The sequence below is a fragment of the Chroicocephalus ridibundus genome, chromosome 2, assembly GCF_963924245.1.
Source record: "Chroicocephalus ridibundus chromosome 2, bChrRid1.1, whole genome shotgun sequence".
Classification (NCBI taxonomy): Eukaryota; Metazoa; Chordata; class Aves; order Charadriiformes; family Laridae; genus Chroicocephalus; species Chroicocephalus ridibundus.
Genome location: NC_086285.1, coordinates 37,438,190 through 37,463,409, shown reverse-complemented (window position 1 = coordinate 37,463,409; position 25,220 = coordinate 37,438,190). Strand labels below are relative to the sequence as shown.

The 25,220-nt window shown below is 47.0% G+C and overlaps 4 protein-coding genes across 8 annotated transcripts in view; all 4 read left to right on the top strand.

The window, feature by feature from the left end:
- The first annotated feature begins 4,045 nt into the window (after window positions 1-4,045).
- On the top strand, window positions 4,046-7,418 carry HOXA7 (homeobox A7). Its single transcript, XM_063325075.1, has 2 exons — window positions 4,046-4,533; window positions 5,631-7,418. The coding sequence occupies exons 1-2, from the start codon at window positions 4,158-4,160 to the stop codon at window positions 5,912-5,914; spliced, it is 660 nt and encodes a 219-aa protein (XP_063181145.1). The 5' UTR covers window positions 4,046-4,157; the 3' UTR covers window positions 5,915-7,418.
- Window positions 7,419-8,561: 1,143 nt separating this feature from the next.
- HOXA6 (homeobox A6) lies at window positions 8,562-16,703 on the top strand. 2 transcript variants are annotated; one of them, XM_063325074.1, is made up of 3 exons: window positions 8,562-8,701; window positions 13,108-13,363; window positions 14,713-16,703. In XM_063325074.1, the coding sequence occupies exons 2-3, from the start codon at window positions 13,339-13,341 to the stop codon at window positions 14,970-14,972; spliced, it is 285 nt and encodes a 94-aa protein (XP_063181144.1). In that variant the 5' UTR covers window positions 8,562-8,701; window positions 13,108-13,338; the 3' UTR covers window positions 14,973-16,703. The 2 variants fall into 2 exon arrangements, with proteins under 2 accessions (XP_063181144.1, XP_063181143.1); XM_063325073.1 differs by having other exon boundaries at window positions 8,568-8,701; window positions 11,390-13,363.
- LOC134511316 (homeobox protein Hox-A3) overlaps window positions 8,564-25,220 on the top strand; it is a 52,082-nt gene continuing 35,425 nt past the window's right edge. For 2 of the 4 annotated variants that reach the window (XM_063325058.1, XM_063325068.1), the window contains exons 1-2: window positions 8,564-8,701; window positions 20,712-20,816. The gene's annotated coding sequence lies outside the window, so the exon portion shown is untranslated. The remainder of the gene's footprint in view (window positions 8,702-20,711; window positions 20,817-25,220) is intronic. The other 2 variants (XM_063325059.1, XM_063325064.1) reach the window with 2 other exon arrangements.
- Window positions 16,909-19,843, top strand: HOXA5 (homeobox A5). Its single transcript, XM_063325072.1, has 2 exons — window positions 16,909-17,708; window positions 18,769-19,843. The coding sequence occupies exons 1-2, from the start codon at window positions 17,147-17,149 to the stop codon at window positions 19,017-19,019; spliced, it is 813 nt and encodes a 270-aa protein (XP_063181142.1). The 5' UTR covers window positions 16,909-17,146; the 3' UTR covers window positions 19,020-19,843.

The following is a 25,220-nucleotide window of genomic DNA, read 5'->3' as shown; positions in this document are numbered from 1 at the left end:
TAAGATTTTCTACAAAAGCCTTTTCATTTGTTTTGTCTGGCTGTTTTAGATAAAGCGGGCGAGCGGAAATAACAACCTTTTATTGGCCTTCCCCTGCTTAAATCCAGGCTGGGAGGTGGACATTTATCTTCCCGTGGGCTGGCGGGCAGAGGCGCTTGGCTCCGCCGGGCCGGCGCGGCGGGGCGGCGGGCGGCGGGCGGGCGGCGGTGCCGGTGGCGGCGGCGGCGGTGTCGGGCGGGGGCCGGCAGGTGGCGCTGTGAGCCCGCGAAAGAGCGCCCGCCCGCCATCAAGCGCTTCGGCCGCCTCCCCGAAAGCTCCTAAAATGTCGACTTTATGGGAGCATAACTGAGCTCGGAGCCGCTGGTTTGGTTTCAACAAAGGCCGAGGGGTATGAGGGGCTTCTCCCCCCACCCTCCCCGCCCGCCCTTATTCCGGGAATACGGTGAGGGATGCCCCGCTGCGCGGCCAGCGGGCGCGGACGGGGTGGCGTTTAACGCCTGGCCACGCTGGGTGCACTCGTGGCAAAAGTAAAGCTTGTTCTGCACCAAGGACATACCCTGCATTTATTATTCTCAAAACTCGCGTTGCCTCTGAGCTAACAGAGGCGGATGAGGCCCTGGCACAGAACTGCCAGCTCCTCTTTCCCTCGCCCCAAACCTTCGCCCTTCTCTGGCGAAGCTCTGAGCCTGCAAACGGGGGGTGTCCTGACCCCTCGAAGGGCTGGTGCGAAACAAAATATTTGGAGAAAGCGGGAATTGAAATGTTGGGGCAGGATGGAAGAGGGGACCAGCCCGGGAGGAGAGCCCCCGAAGAGCTTCACCCTCGGAGATGGGGGCGAAGCGACGGGTTTTCCGATGCCCTTCTCCGCCCCGCGTAGCCGGAGGCACAGCCGTGCCCGGGAAACGGCAGCGCCGCAAACCTCCCGTTTGAAAATTATTTACCGGCGAGAGAAATTCCTCAACAGCTGTCTTTGATACAAATAAAAAGCCCTGCTTGTGTCCCCAGCAATTTCTGCTCTGTGGGACCCGCTGTAATTATATGATACAGATGCGAGCAGGCTGATGCTCTGCAAACTTGACGTGTCTCTCAAAGTCATTCCTAACTTCTCCTCGCCTTCTATTTTGATTTCCTCCAGTCGTTTTCGTATTTTTTTCCGCTTTGCTCTTGTTGGCTGTCGCGTCTTGAGAAAGAGGCTTAGTGGGGAATTGTGGAGAATTTTCAGACGGCAGTTGCCAAAGAGAGGGGGAAAAAGTAATTGGAAGGAAAATAAAGGCAGGAGAAAAGGAAGCATAAAATGTGGGCTGAAGTATGAACGTTGTATTTTTCAAGTTAAAGCCAGACAAGTAAACAAATCGCTGCATAGTACTCCGTAACAGAGCTACTTTCTCTGCCCTTTATTCACATTTCCTTAAATCAAAGTCAATATCTTTATATCGAAATTCAGCATCGGGAAGGAATGTGAGCACTAAGCTATTTTTTCCTCGCACTGTTTCAAAGATTTAATTCTTTCTAGGGATAAAGAGTAACAGCCACTCCCTGCTTTCTAACAAGAGCCTTCCTATCAAATGTTTGTCTACAATAGCATTGCTAAACTTATTATGATTAATTATTTTTTTCCTTGGGCAGTAAAATTATATTGAAATTAAAAAGTGTTTACGCATCGTCATACTAAGTAATAACTTGGCACAGTGCACTCCATTATAATCGTGGATAAATTACGGCGAGAACAGATTCCAAAACAACAAAATCCTCCCTAGTATGAACCACATCAAGATACTGCTTAATACACAAGCCATAATCATGTAGTGCTCCCAGGTCGCTTATAACTTATGAGCACCGTTTTATCACTACCTTTTACTTCCCGGAAAAGCTCAGAAGGCAAAGAGAGGTAGTCCAGAGCTCACAAGAAAAAAAATACATACAATGAATCTCGCCTAGAGGATTATTTTTTTAAAGCGTGAGAATATTGCGGTGATCGAAACCTTGCAATCTGCGCTCCTTCGCCGTTTCCTAGACAGGAAAAAAATACATACAAATGAAAAAGTGCGTTTTCAGGCGCGGGGATACAGCCTGGTTTTGTGTGCGACAAAACGAGAGATTTCAGAGGCTGTTTCAGAGGCAGCGTTATGCCTAACACGCAGAGGGTGGGGGAAGTAAATATGGTGGGGAGGGATCCACGTCTGGGGGTCCTTTTAAGATTTATTCAGTGAAGAGGTTTTGAGAAATCTTAAGGGTAAAAAAAGCTGGAAGAGAAATATGTATTAAAATAAAAAAAAAAAGGTGGCAGCAGTAAACACATAGACGCAAAGAAAAATACATAAATGTGCAAATTGTACAGGACCAGAGAGCTCGAAATACAACAACCCAGCTAATCTATTCGGTCCTACGTTATCCATATTTAGGTCTAGACATTGGTTATATTTGCTGTTTCTTTCTTCTTGCATCTTGGTATGTTGTCACCAGAGGAGCAATTTATTGGTCTAATGTCATCTACTTCAGCCTCTTTGATCTTCTTAGTCGTCGTCTTGTTTGCTTCGCATTCGTTTAACTTCTTGGGCCTTTATTCCTTTCCAGCAGCTTCTTCTGCCGGCGTGTTCCCACATCGCGATTGCGACCGCAGGGATATTGTCTAATATTGGCGAATTGGAAGAAATAACCGAAGGGGGTTCTTTCGCCAGCTTCTCCCTTACGCCTGCGAATAACAACTGCGTTTTCGCATACTTAACACTTGGCAAATATCTACATACAGCGGCCACATTAGCATGCTCTGAAGCACCAATATTTCAGAGATCTGGCTTTAGAAAATTTACTTGCTTCTGTCAGTAACCTATATTCATGGGGCTGCAATAACCGCGCATAAAGAGTCCCAAAGGGTGCGTGTGTGTGTGTGTCTGTATTGGAGGTGAGTGGGGGGGGGAGAGGGTGTCCCACGTTTACAAAACGTAAAGTTTAGGGTCCGTGCGAAATATCGCCAAGAACAATTTTAACTGGTGAGAAAGTCTTTGTACACGGGGCACCAAACTATAATTGAAAGGAGAATTTCCGGGGCAATTCCATTGTGCTCCTTCCAGTTTATGATGTGCAATATAGGCAGGCAGTAAAAGCTGTCTTTACCAGGACTCCCTGTCTGAGGGAAGGAAACTCATTTTACGATCCGTTTAAAGGAAGGGCACGGTGCAGCATCCTCAATGGAGAGCCATTCGCATTGTTGGGGAGCCCAGGGCTTAGAAAAGCAGCAACGCTCCCCGTCATCTGAGGGTACCGCTGCCGCCTCTCGCGTAGGACTGTAAGGTAGGTAGGACGGAAAGGTAAAAGGGGCATTAAGCAGGCGGCTGAGATTTGAAGCCATTTGTAGGCGATTTCTTCAAACTCTGGGGGTTTTGGTTTATTTTGGTTGATTTTTTTTTCTTTTTAAGGCGTTCAGAAAGTTGAGTCCTCGCATATTTTTTTCCCTTTTTTTTTTTTTTTTTTTTTTCTGGGGGGGGTGACCGTTTGTTTGTTGTTTTTGTTTTTTTTTTTTTTTCTTAGGGAGGTGAACCGGCGGCGATCCTTCCGGGGGGGGCGCGCCTCGATTTCCAGGGCTCGGGCAGCCCCGGGGCGCGGCGGGGCCAAGGGGATACCCCCGTAACCCCGCTGTGTAGTTCCCCCTACCCCCCCACCCCTCCCCGAGCTTATTTTCCTTGCGGAAAAGCAACGAGAGGGTGACGACCAGCCCCCTTTAAAGTTTATATTTCATTTTATTAATTTTTCGCAGCACACAACACAACCACCCCCCCAGCCCCCGGTCCAAAGGACCACATGATGTGTTTGTGTCGCGTGTGTGTCGTCGTCCCCCCCCTCCCCGACTCCCGGCGGCGCCGTCGGGGGGCGAGGGGGCGGCGGCGGCTGGAGGGCGCTGCCGGGCGCGGCGGCGGCGGCCCCGTCCCCGTTCCCGTCCCCGTCCATGGCCGGGCACCGTCGGGCCGCGGCCGGCACCACCTGTGAGGCGGGCGGGGATTGGCGGGCGGCGTCATATGACCGGTCACGTGCTCCAGGCAGCTCAGTCCAAAAGAAAATGGGGTTTGGTGTAAATCTGGGGGTGTAATGTTATCATATATCACGCTACCTCGTAAAACCGACACTGAAGCCTGCCGGACAACAAATCACAGGTCAAAATTATGAGCTCTTCGTATTATGTGAATGCGCTTTTTAGCAAATATACGGCGGGGGCTTCTCTTTTCCAAAATGCAGAGCCTACTTCTTGCTCCTTTGCAAGCAACTCCCAGAGAAGCGGCTATGGACCAGGCGCGGGTGCCTTCGCCTCCTCCATGCCCGGCTTGTACAATGTGAACAGTACCATATATCAAAGCCCGTTCTCTTCCGGATACAGCCTGGGCTCTGATGCCTACAACCTGCATTGTTCCTCTTTTGATCAGAACATTCCCGTCCTCTGCAATGAGCTAACCAAACCCAGCTGTGAGAAAGCGGAGGAAAGCAACCTGCACAACCAGGCTGAGCCTAATTTCCGGATATACCCCTGGATGAGGTCTTCAGGTAGGGGCGAGCGGAGAGGGCTCGGAGCCGTGGCAGCCAGGCAAAGCGTGTCGCCAGAATTACTGTCAGCACAGCCTTTATGGTTTTAATTATAGCCGAGGCGCCATTGCGTAGAAAGCCCGTGGCATTGTATGTAAATGAGTATCATAAAACTTTTTATTGCCCAATTAATGGGTTCTAGCCTCGTAAATTTATTTAACTCCATTTGCTATGGAATTTTAGCATTGGGTTGATTTGCGCTGTTTGCTATAGAAATGTGGAGAGTTGGCTGCGGGCTCCCAGAGCCCCCACGGGTAAGCGTCTCCCCTGCCCTCTGCCGAAGTTGGGCAAAAAAATCCTGCTCGCTGGGGAAGGCGGAGGGGAGAGGGGCGTTCAGGAGCGGGGGACGGGCTGCTGAGGACTTTGCCAGCCCACGTTGCCGAGACGTGCCACCCTCGTCCCCCCTGCCCTTTCCACGGAGATAAGGATCTATAGAAATATACTAAACAGGAAAACGGGGCGGGGGGGGGGGGAGGGGGGGAGGCTGGCGGGGCTGGGGGGGGGAAGAGAGGCTGGGGGCAAGAGTGTGTGAAAAAGGAGACCTCTCTTCTGGAGCTAAATGCGATGTATTGTTTACGATCCAGGCGGGGTGGGGTGGGGGGTGGAGGGAGCCCCCGACATTAAAATAAAATAAATACAGCCCAGCCTTCCAGCTTTTTATTTCCCCTTGCGAAACGCGAAAGTCTGGAAGGTTTTAGGGAAATCCATCGCCTGGGGGGAAAGTTCCTCCTCCCAAAAGCAATTTCCTCCCTCACCTCCTCTCCTGAATGCTTTCTCTCCACTTTTTCTAGGTCTCGAGCAACTTAATTTTTGCCCTGCCTGAGCAGGGCAGGTCGTGTGGCTGAAATGTCTTTGTTAGGGCAAAGTGGTGGGGCGGGTGGAACTGAAAGAAGGGGATCATTCACTCTATCTCGGCCGCTTTTTGTTTGTTTGCTTGTTTATTTATTTATTTTAATAATACTAAAGGGGCGTGTGAAAAAAGAACCAACAAAACTAAAAAGAGAAAACTTTCCACCTCTCTTCTTGCCTAACTCCTGGCCGTGTGTGCCTGCTTTCAGGTCCAGATAGGAAGCGAGGGCGCCAGACCTACACCCGCTACCAGACCCTGGAGCTGGAGAAGGAATTCCACTTCAATCGTTATCTGACTCGGCGGCGGAGGATAGAGATCGCCCATGCCCTCTGCCTGACGGAGAGGCAGATCAAAATCTGGTTCCAGAACCGGAGGATGAAGTGGAAGAAGGAGCACAAGGAAGAGAGCTCCAGCACCCCGGCTCCCAACGAGCCCACGTCAGCAGCAGCCTCTGTTGAGAAAGTGGAAGAAGATGAAGAGGAGGAGGACTAAGGAGTCCCACTCGAGGAAGCGATCTCTTAGTATAATGAATGCACATGACAGTTGGAAAAACTCCCTTTAAAGGAAAAAAAAAAAGAGAGACTCATTGTTTTTATTTAAAAAAAAAAATCAGTTCCCTTTACTAATCTTCTTGCAAGCTAGCGTTTGCAAACATGAAAACGTTTCTTGGGGTGGTTTTCCAGCCTTCTCTCCACTCTCCCGTACTCCCCAAACCTGCCCTGTGCCGAACCTTTCGGTAATATCTCCTAAGAGCATCCTACAATCATTTGTTTTTTCGTTCACGCAAACCTGGGTGGGTTTCTCCAGGGGACATTTCAGTGGGAGAACTGCTGCTTGCACAGATAGTAAACCGTGACCTTCCGAAGTAACTACCTGACTCAATAGTCCCATTCATGTGTGAGGGGAAAAGTGCATTAGGCTCGTATCAAGAAAAACTACCTAATTTTGAAAAAGTAGCTCTGCACTTCTCTTTTTTCTTTCTTTATTTTTTTTTAATTATTGTTAGAAAAGTATCATAACTAACAGCTACACGAACAAAAGGTTAAACAGCAAGTAAGGGGGAAAAAAAAAAGATGTTCCACAAACCACTACAATCTACAGCAATGATTTGTACTACCTATTTTCCAGACTACCTATATATCTTGCTCCGCCTACCTATCTTCGAAAGTATACTGTATTTTAGTAGTCAAAAGAAGATAACATTACTAATGTGAATTGCAAAATGCTTTTAGAAATGTAAGTGTAGTCGTTCGAAAAGCACGCATCAATAGCTTTGGTATAGAATTTGGTACCGAAAAGGCTGAATATATTTAAATTTAAAATAATATATTTATTCCAAAGCAATTATAAATGAAAACCATATGCTGCAATATATCTTTGTTCTCGATTCTTTACTATTCCGAGTGAGGAAGCAAACACATGCCAATATTGTACAAAGCGGTTTAATATCTCCCGTTGGCTTCTACCTTCGGCTGCCTCTGCTAAAGGCCGTTTTCTTAGTCTAGGTTGATCTTACTTAATATAGCGAAAAGTGTTCTTTGAAAAGTGAATTTAAATGACCATGTAACCACCTTTAAAAAACCCTGTTTGTCCTGATTATCCGAACGTGTTAATATGTAATACCGTGAATTTTCCTACAATAGCAGATACTGTATATTTGAACGATTTTTTTTTTTTTGTCATTTATATTCGTCTTGGAGCTCATTTGTAAGATCATGTCATAAATTGGGAAGTATGTAATTAATTTGGAAACTTTGTAGCATGATGTATCGTTAAGAACTCTGTATAAATCCGTCTTGAAGGTTTGGCTAAAGTTTATTCAAAAATTGTATGTTACAATGTGTTTCGATGTGTTCGTTGTGAACATTTGGATATACCGTGTAAGTATTGGAAGTGGAAAAAAAAAATGTCTGTGAACTCTCTTTGGAAGTGCTACCGTGTTCAAGTATCTCCCACGATAAATGTGTTTTATGTTACACAGAAAATAAATATGCTTGTTGACAATGAATTGTGTTTCTTTATTAGGGAAACAGTTCGAAGGAAGCATCAAAAAATAATTTACACAGACAAATAAAGAAATTAGACCATATAAATCTTTTTTTGCCCCATAATCATAAGGAAAAAAAAATCCAAGGTGATGAATTGATAGGAATCAGTCAATTTCTCTACCTCTACTTCGTGATATTTTTTTTTTTCCCTAGCGCAGTTGATTAATAAAGCGGAAAGCCTTCTTTATGGGAGGGCTTCCTTCCACCGTGTTCCCGTGTCCTCTTGCAATCGTAACCCCGGTCCAGGCGGCCGGCGATCAAGCCGAAATCGCAAGCAGCGAAATAATATTTTGTAATGAACAGAAAGTGCGATGCGAAACTTCCAAGTGTAAATGATCTGGTCGGTACGTGTGTAGCTTGTGCGTGCGGCTTTCGGGGGGCGGGGGGCATCAGGGTGGCGTTAAAAAGGGGAAAAATCGCCCCGCTTTAGAAAATCTGTCATTTTTGCCAGGTACCACGTAACGTCAAGGAGATCTAGTATTTTCAACCTTCGTGAAAAATTAAAAGAAAAAAAAAAAAAAAAAAAAGCTCCGCGAAAAGTCCTTTTATTCGTCCGGATAAATACAGGTAGAACCAGAGCATCATTTGCGCAGAAGTTCCCTTTTTCTACTACACTCTGTTCCCGGTCAACGTACTAATTGTAATTTTAATAAAATTAGTACAAACTCCAGGTCTTTTGAAAAACTCCAGGGCTGCCTCTGTGGTAAGATGGCGCCTCTCTAAGACCTGCCTCTTCTTAGTGATGAGGAAAAGGCCATAAATCCGTTGTTGTTTATGAAAATTTACAACTTTGCAATACAACTTTATGAGTTGTTCGGTTTTTCCATTGGTCGTTGTCGGTCATGTGGATGGTAACCGTGAACATGAACTTTTTTATAATTTCCCTTGCGAGAATAGAGCCGCATTCTTTTGCTGAGCTCTGTCCTGCTTCGGATCTCTCTGGCTTTCAATCCCCATTTCATTTGTTCTTTGTAAGGCAATAGTGAACAAAGTGTGCGGAGGTTCGGCATAAGCAGCCGCCTAGAACACAGATCCGGGATGGCAATTTCCAGTTCCCCCGCTGGAAGGTGTGGCATATTGGATTCAAAGCACTGGCGTGGCAGATTTTCAACTTGCAACCTGGCTAATTTCCTGCTTCTTCTGGCACCAAAAGGAGGGCGATTCGTCTCCTGTGCAGCCAAAGCGACAGCTGTCAAAGTCGCAGGGGCTCCTGTGAGCCAGAACCTAAAAGGTGAGAAATGTATATGACACTACCGTAAGCAGGGAAACATTGTTTAATACGTTTAAATATTAGACATGTGCAATTAAACCAAATAGAAATGTTACCGGCCAAAATTAGAGGTGGCTGCAGCTCAATTGATTTCGATTTAACCAGTGCATGCAAAAATATGCCTAAATAAAATGTCTAATTTCTATTATTTTGCAAGGAAGTCGTGGATATTTTTTTTTTCACGAAGTTTATTTCTGTTTGCATTTGCCAGGGGGTTACTGTGACATTCATCCTATTTACTAAGAATTGAGGTTTATAGCATCAATCCGAGGGGATTTTTTTTTCCCCCAGCACGAGGAAAAAAAAAATTAACCCCCCAACATGATTTTTTTAAATTTCGCAGCATTAACTTAAAGTTCAATTTCGGCAGCTGGAATTTAGGTGTAATTTATTTTTTGCTATTTCAGAAAAAAAAACCCCACCAGTCAGCACAATGTCTCCTGGCTGCCCTGGCACGTCCAGGAGAAAGGTTATTTCTAGACGGGGGGGAGGGCGGGGAAGGAGGGGAAACAGCGCGAATGTGTCTTTGATTTTCTTTATCAGATCGAGCGCTGCCTGCAAACCCCCCGTGCCCGGCCGTGGGTTCCTCGGAACAGCGTTCCCGGCGCTTTCCGGCGTGGGTCGCTTGGCTGCGCGGCGCGGGCTTTGCAGCGGATAAACCCATTTCAGTGCCGGAGACGGAGCTTTTTCCTTTTTTTTTCCCTTTCTTTTTTTTTTTGTCCTCCCCCCTCCTTTCCTCTCCTTGTTGTGACTGTTACGGTGCGGCGCTGGGGCGGGGGGAGCGGCGGCTTGGCGGGCCGGTGCCCCGCGGTGAGAGCCGGCGAGGGGGGGAGCGGAGCCCCGGGGACGGCGCCCCCGAGAGACCCCTCGCCGCAGCCGGCCGGCTCCGCTCCCGCCTCCTCATGGCGAACGAGCAGCTCGGAGTGCTTTAAGTGTTGGTTGGCCCCGGCTCTGGTTGTGCTGCCGGGCTGATAAAGCATTGCATTTGCATTGCATTGCGGTATCCGCCGGACTGGAGCTGCAGTGAGCGCCGGATTATTTATTGCGGGGGGCTCAGTGCTGCCACGGCGTGGCGGAACGGTGGAGGCGGGAGCGGAGCGGCCCCCGCAGCCCCTGGGAGCCTGCGCTGCTCGGGGGAAACCCAAATAAAAGATTAAAAAAAAAAAATAAAGGAGAAAAAAAAAAAAAAGAGAAAGAAATCCGGCCTACTTTTCCTACGGGAGCACCGGAGCTCGCCCCCGGGCAAGATAAGCCGGCAGGGCCGGCTCTGCCCCCTCCCCTTCCCCTCCGCTTGTACCTCGGTGTGTGTCAACTGTAAAATATCACAGTGGGAGCTGGCTGGGGAGGACCCGCCCGCGTCCCCCCGGCCAGGCTCCCGGTACCCCGCCAGTCTAAACAACGGTTCGCCTTGCCCAAACTGTTTGGATTAGGAGCTATTAGGTAAAGGTTGGTTTTGGTGACGCTGCCGAGCATGGAGAAGGATTTGTAAGTGGTTTTATGTACGAGGAGAAGGAGGCTTTTAAGCTCAAGAGGGTAACTGCCCCCGCACCTGTATGCGAGGGTGGCTGGGGTTGCGGCCGGGTTTTCGGCGGGAGGAGGAAAGCGAAGTGCTTTGCTGGAGGAGGTGCTGGGGGTGCGGGGAATTCCGAAAACAAATAAAAGGCGGACGAAATACACGGGTATCGCCAAGTGTGACTTTGTTGCGGTGGCAAAATGCAGCGGCTGGCTTTCTGCTTTCCTTGGTAGGGGGGGTGGAATGGTAAAGGGAAACTGCTGCGAAATATGTCCGGGCAGGACATATGCCCCGGCAGAGCTGGGGGCTAACAGATTATTGTAATTCGGGGTTTTCTGGGGGTAGGGGGAGGAGCGGAGAGGACGCTTGAATGTGACTGAAGCGGAGATTGCAGTGCAGATTGTTTAGCTGTCACTGTAACTACTCTAACACGACCCGGCCAGGCAAACGTGCACATTTCATTCCTTTTAATATTATGGGATCAACGAAGAAATGTTTTCGCTGCCTGCGGACGGGTTTTCGACAGTTTGTTTTGGACGCAAACAATAACTTGAAAGCGAGAAAAGAAACGAAAAGAAAAAAGGGGAGAGCAAAAAAAATCAGTCTGTAACCGATGCTATAAAATGTAAATATAACTGAGCCTGGAGCGATTTTTTTTTTATTTTGGTGTCTGTGTGATGGATTCAAACAAAAGACTGTCTGGCCACAACTTTTTAAAGTAGGGCCGGTGGGTTTCGCGTGTCCTGAGTATTCATTTTTCATGGTGCGTTTTCGTTCTGACGTATGTTGGCGAAAATCTGCTCTTCTAAAAACCTCTTTGAATTTAGCGTGCTGTGTGCTTGTTTGCTGGTGTTCCCTCCTTTTTTAACTGTTCGCGCTGAGTAAAAAAACTTTTTCTGTAGAAGGCTGTCTTTCAGGAAATACATGTTTCTGAAATGACCTCCCAAAGCATGCAGCGAGCGAGCTGTAATTCCACCAGGTGTGTTTATGGATTAGCCAGGCTGAAGAGGTTAAGGAAATTGGGAAAGAAAAAAAAAAATTGGAGGCAATCAACATCTGAATGTGAAAGTCCAGCTGAGACTGTGAACAATACAAACTATTGTGGAGCGATGTTTTAACTCACTACTGTTTTATAGGTATCGTAATCTGCCCCCGGAAATGAGACAAATAGTCTCCCAACAACAACAAAACTCTCCTTTGAAAGCTACTTTAGGAAACGGGGCTCGTACGAATGTCACTTTCCGTCAGAGCGCATTTAAAATTAGGCTATTCAGTCTGTTGTAATGGGCACGGATTATGAGTAAACACAGTTTGGAATGAACAACCTCATGTTATCTCCAGGAACTGCAGGGTTACGGCCGAATTAAAAGCGCCTCAGCGAATTTCATCAGCACTGTTACTGTCCCTGCCCTGGGCCAAGAATTATATTTCCGCTATGGGGTAACTGCCATGTTGAAAAATGAAGGTGGAAATGTTTGTTTCATATAATTGTTTTTTCCCTCTTAAAGACACACATCGCGTTTAATTATTCGGAGCAACAACGAAACCGATTGGCTTCTGCTGACTCATTAGCGGGGCTGTATTAATTAGGAATAGTCCTACTGGCTCGTTTTTGAATTTGAATGTTTGATTCCCTCGGCTCGACTTTGGCGGGGGGGTACTCGGGGAGAACAGACACGTGGAACTTTATCTGGGCTGCTCGGGGGGCGCCGGGAGCCCTCCCAGCCCTTCCCGGGGCCTTCTCGGGCACTTTTTTGGTGCAAATCAAAAATCCCCCTCCCCAGAAGGCCACCGTTCCCTGCCCCAGCCACAACCTCCGAGTTAATTACGGGGGTGCTCATTAAGATAGGAGGCCTCTTCCACGCAGGACGCGTTAGCCTCTCTCACAAAAGCTGGGTTCTGCGCTGAGGCAGGCTCCCCGAGCGCCGAAGGGAAGCCTCAGCAGAGGGTCGATCTCCGGGAGGAAAAAAAAAAAAAGAAAAGAAAGAGAAAAATCGTCCAAAAACTCCTGGATGCGGCTGCAGCATCGCTGTGGGAAAATGGAGAGAGGCCGGACCGCTCCCCCCCGCCTCCCCCTTTCACATACTCCCTCCGCTCCAAACTTTCCCCCTCCCGCAGCATCCCCCTCGGCCGGGGAGCCGGGGGGCGGCTCGCCCACCCTGCCCGCGGGACTGCGCAGCTCCCTCGGGGGCGACACGCCGGTCGTGGGGCCACCAACTTTTCAGGGCTCCCCTCCCCTACACATCCCTCCCGCCGCCGCGGGCGGGAGGGGGTGTGGGTGTCCCCGTCCTCCGCTGTCACATTCCTGCCGGGAATCTGTTACTGTTATTATTATTATTATTGTTGTGGGAATTTTTTTTTTTTTTTTTTTCCTCCGGAGGGGCGGTGCCGCGGCGGGGGCGCGGCCGGTGCCCGCGGGGGCTGCGCGGGGCTGCGCGGGGCGGCGCGGCGGGGCCGGGGCTGCCGGTAAGTTGGCGGCGCGGTGGCGGCGGCCCCGGGGGAGCGGGCGCCGCGCGCGCTCCCATTGGCCGCCCCGCCGTCAGCTGCTCCTATTTTCTGCTGTCGCTTTTGGCGCTCGGCCATCCAGAAACAAACCACTTCGATGACTCCTAATAGTTATCGCCAGATGTACTAATACACAACAAATCACGGTCCGGGAGAGGGGGAGAAGCAAATGAGTTCCTATTTCGTGAATCCCACTTTCCCGGGGAGCCTGCCCGGGGGCCAGGACTCTTTCCTCGGGCAGATCCCCCTTTACCCGGCGGGCTATGATGCTCTCAGGCATTTTCCGGCTTCGTACGGGGCAAGCAGCCTGCAGGACAAGACTTACACCTCACCTTGTTTCTACCAACAGTCCAACACCGTCATTGCTTGCAATCGGGCTTCCTATGAGTACGGAGCCTCTTGTTTTTATTCGGACAAGGACATTAGTAGCGCCTCTCCCTCCGGCAGTGGCAAGCAGAGGGGGCCCGGGGACTACCTGCACTTTTCTCCCGATCAACAGTACAAATCCAGCGGCGTCCAAGCCAAAATTGTAAATGACGAAGGCACCGACCGGAAGTACACGAGCCCTGTTTACCCCTGGATGCAGCGGATGAACTCCTGCGCTGGTAAGGCATTTCAATGCAATCAAGGAAGGGGGAAGCGGGGAGGGGGGGGGAGGAAGGAAGGAAAAGTTTCTTTTCCCAAGATTTTTCTTTTTTTTTTTTTTTTTGGTGGTTCTTAGATAAAGTCCAGGCTGCTGGAGAGACACGGTTCCAGCAGGGCAATGCGTAACATGAAACCTTCCCAGGTTATTTTAGACCTGGGCACGTTGGCACCCTGGGAACGGTGACCGAGAGCCCAGCTGGTGGGTTGACTGGTGAAAGTGACTGGGGAATCCTTAGGAAGAAGGAAAAAAAAAAAAAAAAAAAAAAAAAAAGGAGCAGAGCAGCTTTACCACTCTCCTAAAGCCACCCCAAAGCCTCTGCTCCGCTCTTTCATTGTCAGAGAGCGATGCAGGGAATATGCCCTCTGTACTGAGGATCCAATGCATTTGTGGCACATTCCTCCTCGCCCCCCTCCTCCCCCAGCTCATTAGCCTGTGAGTATTGGATACTGAGAGCACGTTTCTGGGGCCGTGGGCGCACTTCCATGGCATCGCGGATTTTTCTCTGATTTACAAGTGAACTTCACATAATTGAACTATTCTGTCCAGGATTGGTGCTGGGAGGGGAGGGTTATACTGGGGTGGCACTTATTTTTAATAATCCCATATCAAGAGGTTTACTTCCAGTTCTTGCTAATGACTCCCCTCCTCCGGAGTTTCCGTCTGCTGGACTGTAGGTCGCATTTCTTTTTTGGAAAGTTAAACTTTTAGCAAGACCTTTCTGATGCTGCTTTGCATTCGAGGGCAATAAATTCCGGAGCAAATGGCAAAGGCTCTTCTATGATCTTTCGCTGATGTCTATAATTATACTTAAATTACAGACCCTCTGTAGTCACAGCCATGGCAATAGAATGTGTTTGTGTAAACACACCCGCATATGCGTGCACACACACACATGCGTGCAGCTCCCTGGATCGCACGCGTGTGTGTGCGTGTGTGTGTGTGCGTGTGTGCGCGTACAGGCGCTCACCACGCAGAGGGCAGACACTGCTCAGCGATTCACACGGGTGCTGCCTACTTCACTTTCCCTAGGTCCACCTTAAAGCCTCTTTGTATCCCAGTTACCCCACTACCGTAAGCACGCTGCACATCCGCATTTACAGCTGGCCAGGCAGGAGAAAAGGAAAAGCAGGATAAAAAAAAAAAAAAAAAAGCCTCCAGGAAACCAGAGCTCCCCCCGCCTCCCCCCCCCCCCCCCCCCCGCCCCCCGTGATTGTGCCTGCAAAAGGAGGCAGAATATACTAACCACTCTTTCTGGTCTGAAATCACTGGGCCCTGTCCAATGCGATCGTTTTGTCTTTACTTCTACAGGTACAGTATATGGAACTCATGGGAGACGAGGGAGGCAAACTTACACCAGATACCAAACGCTAGAGTTAGAGAAGGAATTTCATTTTAACAGATACTTAACCCGAAGACGACGTATTGAGATTGCAAACGCTCTCTGCCTTACTGAACGCCAGATTAAAATATGGTTTCAAAACAGGCGGATGAAATGGAAAAAGGAAAACAAATTCATAAATTCCACACAGCCCAGCAGCGAAGAAACAGAGGAAAAGTCAGGGGAGTAGAACCACGTTTAATAAACGCTACCAGGCCTTTCCTTAGCGCTTACAATTACTATTATTATTTAGCTTGTGTTCCTTCTGCTACTAAAATCCTATAGGTTTGTCACAGTCTATTAATTCCCAAAAGGCTTGGTTAAAAGATGTACATTTGCAATCATCTGTGACTTTCTTTAATATATGTGGAAGTCCGAGCTTTCGGGCTACAAGCATGTATGTGTATAACCACCTTCCCAAAGCGTAGATGGCGTTGCTTAAAGTATTAGAGAAATGGCTCAGATTTTTAAATATTTGAGGTGACCGTCTGTGTGTGGGTGAGTGTCCCTGGCGTGGCTGCGTGAGAAGAGATAAGCGAGTGATTTTTTTCTTTTTTTTTTTTTAATTAGAAATTTTCATATCGTAGAAATACGAGAGATTTTAGAAAATCTTGAATTTATGTTTTTGCTAACTCCCGCTACGTCGGGCCGTCTCGTTATTCTGTGTTTGGGAGCTTATGGTCTGCAGGGGAGGAAAAAAAAAAGTTTTACGCATGTTTAAGATATTTAAATAGCAAAAAAGAAGAAAAATCCTTTAAAAAAAATCGTTGTATAAAACCCTGGGTATAAACTGGCAGTTAAAGCGAAGATGAATCGCAGGGAAATTTTTTAAATGCCGCTAAACTGCCTAATCTGCACTACTAGTATTAAAGTTAAAACTCGGCGTTAAACTTCAGGGGAAGCGAGGGAAGAGGTTTCGAGGCGGGTGAATTTCTGTGGTTCCCGTTGAGCTTACACTGAGGTTTTGGTGAGCTCAGCTCTACACTGAAGGGTCTTTGAATTACGAACTACATTTCTTGGGGCTTCGTGGGCTTGGGTCGATCTTTCTTTTATTTTATTTCTTTATTATTATTATTAATTTTATTAAATGAAAAGTGTCTGTCATATTAACTCGGGGATCTTCTTCCCCGCTTTTGTGGTATCTTAATTCACATTCGCATTTCTGAGCACTGGAAAAAATAAATAGATACTCTAAAGAAAAGTAGCTGCCATAAAATGCTTCCACTTCGAGTTCTGTATAAGCAAAATAAGCGCAGCGAAAATATTGATTAATATATACGTTATATCTCTATGTATTATATTGTGTGTGCGTGAGTGTGCGTGTGAAGCCGTGTACAAATATGCTTGTATACACATCAAGGCTCTTTTGTTTGGAAGGCAGCGCTATTTGGGCTACCGCTCTAAATATTTTAAAAGCCAAATCTGGAAAATACTACTGCAAAATGGCTACCGCCGCATTTAGAGGTTTTGTGTTGTGTTGTTTTGTTTTTTGGTTGTTTTTTTTTTTTTTTTCCGAGAGGCGGAAAAATAACGGCGGCCGTAAAGCCGCCTGGAATTTGACCCCCTAGTTGAAAAAACACTGCACGATATTTATCTTTCATAGGTACCTGCCATTTCCCATCGGCAGGACTCGGGTGCCTCTCGAAACCTCCGGCACGGGAAAAAGGGAGGGGGGGAATATATATTTTTTATATATATATATATATTGAGAAGGGACATAAGCGTTCCCAGCATCCGAGGACGGATCGTATAGGATTTGTGAACTGGTGTACATAAGCCTCGCACACAGGAGACAACAGGCACAAAGCGGAGCGCTCTCTGCATGCCAGGCTCTCCGCCGGCCGGGGCGGGGGACCCGGCCCCTCCGGCCCCGCCGGCCCCCCGGTCCCGCCGGCCCCGCAGCCCCGCCGCCCGCTCCCGCCGCCGCTGCCGCCGCCGGCGGCGGTGGCGGCGCGCCCCGCGCCTCTCCGCTCGGCTCCGCGCCGCCGTCGGGGGCCGTCACCCCGGGCCGACCCCGCCGAGCCGCCGCCATCCCCCTCGTCGCCAGCGGGTGGCGCCGGAGGCCGGCGGACCGGCGGGCGGCGGCGGCGGCGGCGCGCCTCGGCGGCGCGCCCCGGGCCGCCCGCGCCCTCCCAGCTCCCCCACCAGTGCACGAGTTTACCTCTAGAGGTCATCAGGCAGGATTTACGACTGGACAACAAAAGCACGTGATGTGAAGCCGTACCCCATATTTGGGTGCCTACGTAGGAGGGAACCAAGTACATGTCCCAGTCATTTCCATAATTCATCATAAATTGTGCAAGGGTGCTATAGACGCACAAAACGACCAAGAGCCACAAATCAAGCACACATATCAAAAAACAAATGAGCTCTTATTTTGTAAACTCATTTTGCGGTCGCTATCCAAATGGCCCGGACTACCAGTTACATAATTATGGAGATCACAGCTCGGTGAGCGAGCAATACAGGGACTCCGCCAGCATGCACTCCGGCAGGTACGGATACGGCTACAATGGCATGGACCTCAGCGTCGGGCGCTCTGCTTCCACCCACTTTGGTGCCAATGAGAGACCCCGCAGTTACCCGGCCAACACCACCTCTGCCTCGACAGAGCCCAGGTACAACCAGCCCGCGGCGGCTTCCCACTCGCCTCCCCCTGACCCTCTGCCCTGCACCGCCGTGGCCGGTTCGCCTGTCAGCGAGAGTCACCACGGGGTGAAAAACTCCCTCGCCAACTCCACCAGCACTTCGTCCAATTCCAGCAGCAACACGCACATCAGCAGAGACGGGGTTGGCACCTCGTCTGGGACTGAGGAAGACACTCCAGCAAGCAGCGAGCAGGCAAGTGCCCCGACCGACCAAAGCACAGCCCAGCCTTCACAGCCCCAGATCTACCCCTGGATGCGAAAACTGCACATAAGTCATGGTAAAGCAAATACCCTCTTCTTTCTTTATTTCTCTGGAGGAAAAGGAGGATTTAATGTAAACCGGGTGGCTGCGCCGAGCAAGGTCGGGGAGAGGGGGAGAGGAGGGCGTGAGAGCGGGCAAGCCTCCGCGCACAGCACAACTCTGCTAGCAGGGAAGCACGCTCCCTTCTCTGGGAGAGTCCCCCCCCAAAAAAAAAAAAAGAAAAAAAAAGAAAAAAGAGGACTCCCGACCCCAAAAACCACAGCCCGCCCGGCTCCCAGCGCCGGCCCCGGCGGGCAGCGGGGGAGCAGAAAGCGCCTTCCCGAAGGGGGGATCGGGAGCAGAGGCTGCTCCCGGCTCTCCTCTGTAAGGGGGAATCCTCCAGTGGGAACGGCGAGGCTGACCCCATTTATTTCGCCGAGCCATATTAAGAAGAGAATAGGAGAGGGCGAGGAGGGCAGTTTTCACTGCTGGGAAGCCGTGGGGGAGGAGGCGGGGGGTGGGGTGGGGGGAACGAGTCGCCCCAAACTCCGGGGAGAGGGTTTGAGGGGCGCGGGGAAGCGGAGCAACTTTCAGCCCCGGGTACCTGCCCTGCCCTCGCTGCTGGGGGAGCAGCCGGGGGCTCGCTGCCTCCCACAGCCTTCCCTAGCTCAGCCGTGGGAAAGGGCTGCACGCTTCAGCTTTGCTCTCCCAGCCCTGAAAACACAGATAGCAGCAGAGGCATCCTCCAAACCAGCTTATCTGGGGGAGGCGTGTGTGTGTGTGTGTGGTGGTGGGGGATTAGCCTTCAAAAAAAAAAAAAAAAAAGAAAAAACCAACCAAAAAAACCAAAATAAAATTCAATTAAAAAAAAAATCGAACCCCAAATCCAAGCGAAAACTTACCGAGACCACCAAATCCCCCTCCCCCAAGCCTTTCCTAAAAGGGGCTGGAGGGGGAAACTTGTTGAGCCTTTATCCAAGCCAGAAACAAAACCAAGCAGGACTGAGAATAACGGTCCTGGTCGCTGGTAGCTGCAATAAGACACGAAGGCTCCGAGTGGCTGCTGAGAATCTAAATCATGTACTTTTCTCTTCCAGACAACATAGGGGGACCAGAAGGGAAAAGGGCTCGGACTGCTTACACCCGCTATCAGACCTTGGAGCTGGAAAAGGAATTTCACTTCAATAGATACCTGACCCGCAGAAGAAGGATTGAAATAGCACATGCTCTTTGCCTCTCAGAGAGACAAATAAAGATCTGGTTCCAAAACAGGAGAATGAAATGGAAAAAGGATAATAAGCTGAAAAGTATGAGCATGGCAGCTGCAGGAGGGGCATTCCGTCCCTAAGCGTTTGATCAATTAAAAGTACTGAGCAGTATTAGCTGACCCTGCGTCTCATGTCAGTACTAAGTTGACTTTCTAAAACTTCCTTGTGTTACTTCTGTGAAGAAACCCTGTTCTTGTCGCCCTTATTCATCTTTTAATCATGAGCCTGTTTATTACCATTCTCTCGCGTGTATAAGTAGATCTGCTTTTATCGTACATTTCTTTGTCTTGAATGGCTTTGTCTTGAAAAAAATAATAGATGTTTTAACTTATTTATATGAAGCGAGCTGTGTTACTTGAAGTAACTGTTAAAACAAAACAAAACTAAACAAAAAAGAACAAAAAAAAAGAAGGTAAAAAAAAAGGAGAGAGAGAAAGAAACCCTCCCCCGGTTTAGTACAAATGTTATGTGTTGCACTCAACCTGCTTAACTGTGCATGTGTGGTCAAGTGTTAATGTCTGTATAGCTCCAAGCTGTTAAAAATATTTTTATTCAAACTACCTATATAATTCCTGTGTAATTAATGCTGTTGTAGAGGTGATATGATGAAATCAACTGAACTTGTCCTACGTGTAGTGAATAGTGAATCTGTGACGAAAACTGTGATTCCAAGCAGTATGTCCTTGCTGTGCCTTTGTATATGACTCTTTGCACGAACTCTTAGAAGTGGCTCTTATTAAGCGCAGCTTCTGTGATGTATGTTTTTTGTGAACAAAGTTACAAATATAGTCAAAGTCTGGCTGTTTGAGCAAACTGTGATCAGCTTTTTTTTTTTTTTTGTATTTGTTTTTAAAAAAAACTGACTGGAAATCAACAAAAAAAATAAACTTTCTATTGTAAAGTTTTCGTGATCTGGTTTGTGCAAAGCAAGAAGTTGTGCTTCCTGATTTGCCTCTGAAAAAAAATATTAATCCGTGCAGAGTTTGTAATAATATTTTACCTGGCTCCTGCTGCACGTTGCAAATGGTAGACGCTGCGGTTGTCCGCTACAAGTATTTTTAATTGAAAGTTTGACCATAAGTTCCTCCTTACCAGTTTCTCGCTAGGTGGAAAGCTGCATCGCAGGACCACAATCAACACCCTTTGTGGGTGAATTAACTGTTAGCTGTTTGCTGATGGTTGAAAAAAAAAAAAAACAACAAAAAAACCATGTGCTTTGTTAAAACACGCTGCTAACTCCAAGACGTGTTTGCAACGCTCTAGAATTTCTCCTGTGGTTTCATTAAGTATATTTGCAGGACAGCCTCGTCCGAGCCCTCTGCGCCTATTAGTAACCCTCGCTAGCTACATTCCCACTTTTCACCCTTTAAAGATTTTTGGTTTTTTTCGCTACAATTAGTTTGCTATAAACGCAATGTTACTTACCCCATCAGAGCTTGAATGGTTAACTCTTCCGAGCTTCTAAGAGCAACTAAAGATTTGCACATTTACTGACTGGTTACATTGATGCCTTCCCTTAAAAGTTATAAAACAGTAAACTTTATAAGCCCCAGTTCCGGCTATATGACATTTGGGTGCCAAATGAATAGGGTTTTGTCTATGAATTAGATCGTAAAATCATCCATAGCACAGACAGATAGGCTCACTGGCTATAAAAAGTCACGTGGTGCCATTAAAGTAAGTTTTATGGTTTTGGGGAGTTGACATCCAACATTATATACCACATAACATATAATCTCACTGACGCTGGACTTCATTTGACTCTTTTGCAGGCTACGTGTGCCTCCTGGCCATTCAAATTGTCAGGTTTAGGGACAGAAGTATCCAAACCACAAGTTCTCAATACTGTATGAAAAATGGCTCCTTGCAAGTCAAAGGTAAGTTTTGTGCACAAGTTCCTTAAAGTTTATTTGTACAGTGGGGAAGCCGAGGCTCCCGCTCGCTCTCGCTGCCTCTCGCCTCTCTCTTTCTTTCTCTTTCTCTTTCCCTTCCTCTCCGCCTGGAGCTTTTCAGGACGGTCCCAGCGAGCCCGAGAGGCAGGATCAACCACTAATGATCCAGGTTGCGCTGCAATTCCCCCCCATCCCTTCACTCGCAGCAGCTAGCTCTCTATTTTAACGATCAAATCAAAGTAAACCACAATAAGCGACTTTGGCAGAGATGGATTTTGGGGCCTAGCTTTAATCACTTTGACTACCGCAGAAGATAATTACTTCCTTTGCTCCAATAGACTCTCCAAGTTTGGAGAGGTTTTGTTTAGCAAAGAGTAGTTACTGCAGGCGATTGAAAAAAAGGGGAAACAAAATAGATAGGGCTTGATATTATCTGGGCAGTGTCTTATGTAGGCATGATAGAGTTGGAGGCGTGCTGATATGGTAATAATCTTTGGATTGGTGAAATATGTTGCACATCAGAACTAGTATTATAATGGCGTGGACTGTACTGGAGGGCTTAAAATTCCTATTTTCTGCATTGGGTCGTGCAGAAAGCTTTAGCTATGTATATATGTCCATCTGCGAGCGCGTAGTGTGTTTCGGGGATGCGCATTTATAATGTTGCTGTAACTTTTTCCAGATCCTATATGTAATCGCATAAATATAAATATATTAAAATTATATGCACGTGTGCATGCATGTACAAATCGATGTATATGCCTTTATAAAGCCGTGCACATGCATATGTGTGTTTAATATCTGTATATTTATGTATACAAAGGGTGCATACGTGTGTATACATATATACGTTCCTGTGACTTTTTTTTTTTTTTAAAGCGAACCAATTGACTGTAACTTGTAGCATTAATACAAGAGACTACAGGTCATTAGAGTGCTGCAAATTATGAAATACGGGCTTGGTTTATTGAAGATTGTAAATATCCCCCCAGCTCTGCTCTCTCCCTCTCTGCCTTATATTGCTGTCTGCCATTGTGGGGTAGGCCCCAGCTGCGTGTTTACTTCAACATTCTTTTTATTTAAGTGGACTGTTCTCACTAGAGTGTGATTACTCAGCAATAAACTTTATGGCCGGATTTAACTTTAGTCTTTGAATTTCCAGGACTTGAATGAAAGGGTGAAAGGAACTCTGTCTTTCTCTGGTTAGCATTAAGGCCTGATCCTTATCCTCAGAGCTGTTACTCAGGCGAGTGATCTTGGGGGGGTGGGGTGGGGGTCAGAACAACTAATCGGGGGCTAGAGAAGAGATTTGAGAATTGCCTCAAAAAAAAAAAAAAAAAAAAAAATATATATACACATACACACACACACACACACATATATATATGAAGCAGCTATGGTTATCTCTGTCTCCCCTCAGGTTTGGAGTAGCAGGGATTCAGCAGATCGCATTGTTTTCCTTCTTGTGTCATAAAGTCGGGTTTGCAAAAGAATGGGGTGGTTTGGTGCGAGCTGGGAGATGGGCTTTGTTTTATTTCGCTAGTGCTATTCCGTTTGAATATTGCGGTTTGGGCTGTATCTGCTACTGAGGGTAAAAGTGAGAGAGAGGCACAGGGTAAGGTTGTTGCGTACCTCTGCAAGGTCCCACTAGTTCCTATTTTTAATGTATTTGCCTTTAACGTTAAAGAAACGGTATTATATAAGGTTGTCTCTGCTCAAAGGTCTCACAGATTTACAAATATTTAATATTTAGAGTCAGCCCCCTGTGTAAGATGAATGGACTCTGAAGCCTTTGTGTCTGTGTATCTTCCTATGAACACTAAACAAACACATCTGCATATACTTTATGTTAAAAAAAATGGGAAAGGCTTTAGAAGTGCATATCCAAATGCACATTTGAAAATAATTTCCGTAATAAACAGCTGGAGATTTTATAGTACACTAGCTGTCATTTTTTCGTCAATAGGAATACCAGAAAGTTATATATGATAGGCGTGTATTATATTATATTATATAGCATAAAATTTTATAGTTTGAGGGAAAGGCATGAGAACCCTTTAAAAGTTTGGGCCTCATTTATGTTCGAGTCCTTTTCCAAAGAAAATCCTTCGCTTGTAAACGGGAACGATACCAGACACAAACCATTCGCGATTACTCAATATTCAACAACACTGCGTTATTTGAATTATCCGGTGAATACACAAACACACAGGCACACCCGTTCGACTAATATTTTAGGAACCTGGATATCATCGCGGATTGTAATTTTTCACTGTCTAGACCGAAAAGATTTGCATCTATATATTTTCACATTTCTGAATGTGGCTTCTGGAGCATATTCCACATAAAGCAGCGTACAGAGATTCAAGAACTATGGCAAAGAAAAATATCCCCAAACCCCCAAGCATATAAACTCGCCCGTACTGCAAGAAACTCCTTAACAACAAAAGAAAGTTATCTAGAAATGACAGCTTCTCCGTATTTCTGGCCCTGCCCTGTCCTAAGCAGGACAGTTGAAGCCATTCAAACCCAGAAACGCATTAAGATTTTCTAATCCACTTTGAAATTTGAAATTCAAACAACCCCAGACTACCGAACTCTACCAAAATATTCTCAGGTCCTAATTGTTTTCCGAGGGAAAATGTCATGGAGAATAATCGCTGGGAATCAGGAGAGAGGTCTTATCTGCGCACATTATTTTTCTACTGTGTTTGGGGGATTAATGCGTGCGAGTTTGTTTTACTTTAGGCATGGCAAGTGGCGTTCTGCGATTTGAAATATAGTTTACCTAATCCTTTGAAAGAAATACTTGAGTGTAGTGTGTCATGTCTAAGCGTAAGGCCAATTAAAGATTAGGCAACTCTCCTAATGTGTGTTACTAGTGACTGTGCAAGACATAACTTTCTCTAAACCAGAAGTATAACAATCCGATGGAGAGTCATCCGTAAATTACAGCTCTGCAGCCTTGTCTAAGCCCTGCAAACGCCCTAATTGCAGAACATTACGGGGAAATTATTATTCTGCCATTTCCTTACATTTAATAAGTGTGTATCTGTGGAAGGGTGACAATAGAGGGGTTTGCAATCTGCTCCATGGGAAATTGAATGGAACAGATCATGAGGGGCGGATCAGGAGGTTTCGATTTCAAACACTGGATACCCGAGCAATGCCTTTTCCCTCCCCGCAAATACAGATTTAACGCATTAAATGCAGACATAAGTAAATCTTCTGACCGAGTTAAGACATCGCTTTGCTTTCTTAGCTCTTTCTCTTTTCTGCCCTTAAGATCTCCCCAATTTGTTGCTAGAGTTGCTACCCAGAGCGCAAAAACACAGCTCCCACAGCCGCCTGGTCATCTTTGAAAATATTATCCCTTTCAAATTAAAGCACCCTCACTAATGTCTCTCTGGAAGGCAAATACTCATGGACCATCGCAGTCACATGTTCCTGTAGCTACACGCGCAAACAATATCAAGTCTGACATGGAGAGCGTGTAAAACTTGCAAGGATTTCGCCTTATAGCACGCATAAGGCATCTTTCCTATACCCCCTCCCCAAAAAAATGTCTTTTCAATAATAATATTTGCTATGAAGGTTATTGGGTAATTATTGCAATTTTGTGGAACAGTCCTTGCTTGAGGTGAAGTCTGTCTCTGGATAACAAATGGCAGCCCGTGCAGTTCACTGCCAGGTTAAGTAAATGCAGAAAAGATAAATCTGCACACCCTAGGAATCACCAGCAGAGCTCGCTTTAGACCAAGTTCACAGTCAACTCGTTTGCCTAGACAAGGCTTCGCAAACAATTAGAGTTGTTTCTTTATGTTTAAATCAAGGAGAAATGACCGAGACCCTCGCGGCAGAGAGCTGCAGCTTTTCCCCCAACGCTCGTCGCTACATTCCTTCCAACCTCACGCCCAGAACTTACCCAGCATTTCACCTGCAACTGTAACCATATAGCGCCTTTGAGTAACAGGCTTCCCTCCAACGCTGCCGAAAGGCTGTGCAAACTGATTTAACAGCACTTTACAAAGCTGCGAGATTAAAGAAAAGGAAAAAAAAAAAAGCAATAATTAAAAATGCAAAAGTATCCGATTTCTCAACAGCAAGAAGCAGAAAAAAGAAAAAAAAAAAAAGCCCTTAGAAAGCTGGGGGAAACGGCAGAACTATTGAAACAAACAGTGCGAGTCTCTTACTCCTAAAAGAAGCTGCATAGCTTTTGTATATCTTTGTGGTTAAGGGCGTTACAACTGCAGGTCAAAAAGTTGAGGGTCAAAAGTTTACGTTTTGCACCACTCTTAGTCATTCGCCCAGACAGAGTTTGATGTCAATGTTATAGCCGAGATCTTGACTATCAGCACAAAAGATAAAATAGCTTTGAGTTACGTGTGT

Bases quoted from the DNA above. Each gene is read 5' to 3' on its own strand.
- HOXA7 (XM_063325075.1), top strand. From the start codon at position 4,158: ATGAGCTCTTCGTATTATGTGAATGCGCTTTTTAGCAAATATACGGCG. The intron at 4,534-5,630 runs GTAGGGGCGAGC...GCCTGCTTTCAG, and splicing joins CCCCTGGATGAGGTCTTCAG to GTCCAGATAGGAAGCGAGGG.
- HOXA6 (XM_063325073.1), top strand. From the start codon at position 12,928: ATGAGTTCCTATTTCGTGAATCCCACTTTCCCGGGGAGCCTGCCCGGG. The intron at 13,364-14,712 runs GTAAGGCATTTC...TTACTTCTACAG, and splicing joins GCGGATGAACTCCTGCGCTG to GTACAGTATATGGAACTCAT.
- HOXA5 (XM_063325072.1), top strand. From the start codon at position 17,147: ATGAGCTCTTATTTTGTAAACTCATTTTGCGGTCGCTATCCAAATGGC. The intron at 17,709-18,768 runs GTAAAGCAAATA...TTTCTCTTCCAG, and splicing joins AAAACTGCACATAAGTCATG to ACAACATAGGGGGACCAGAA.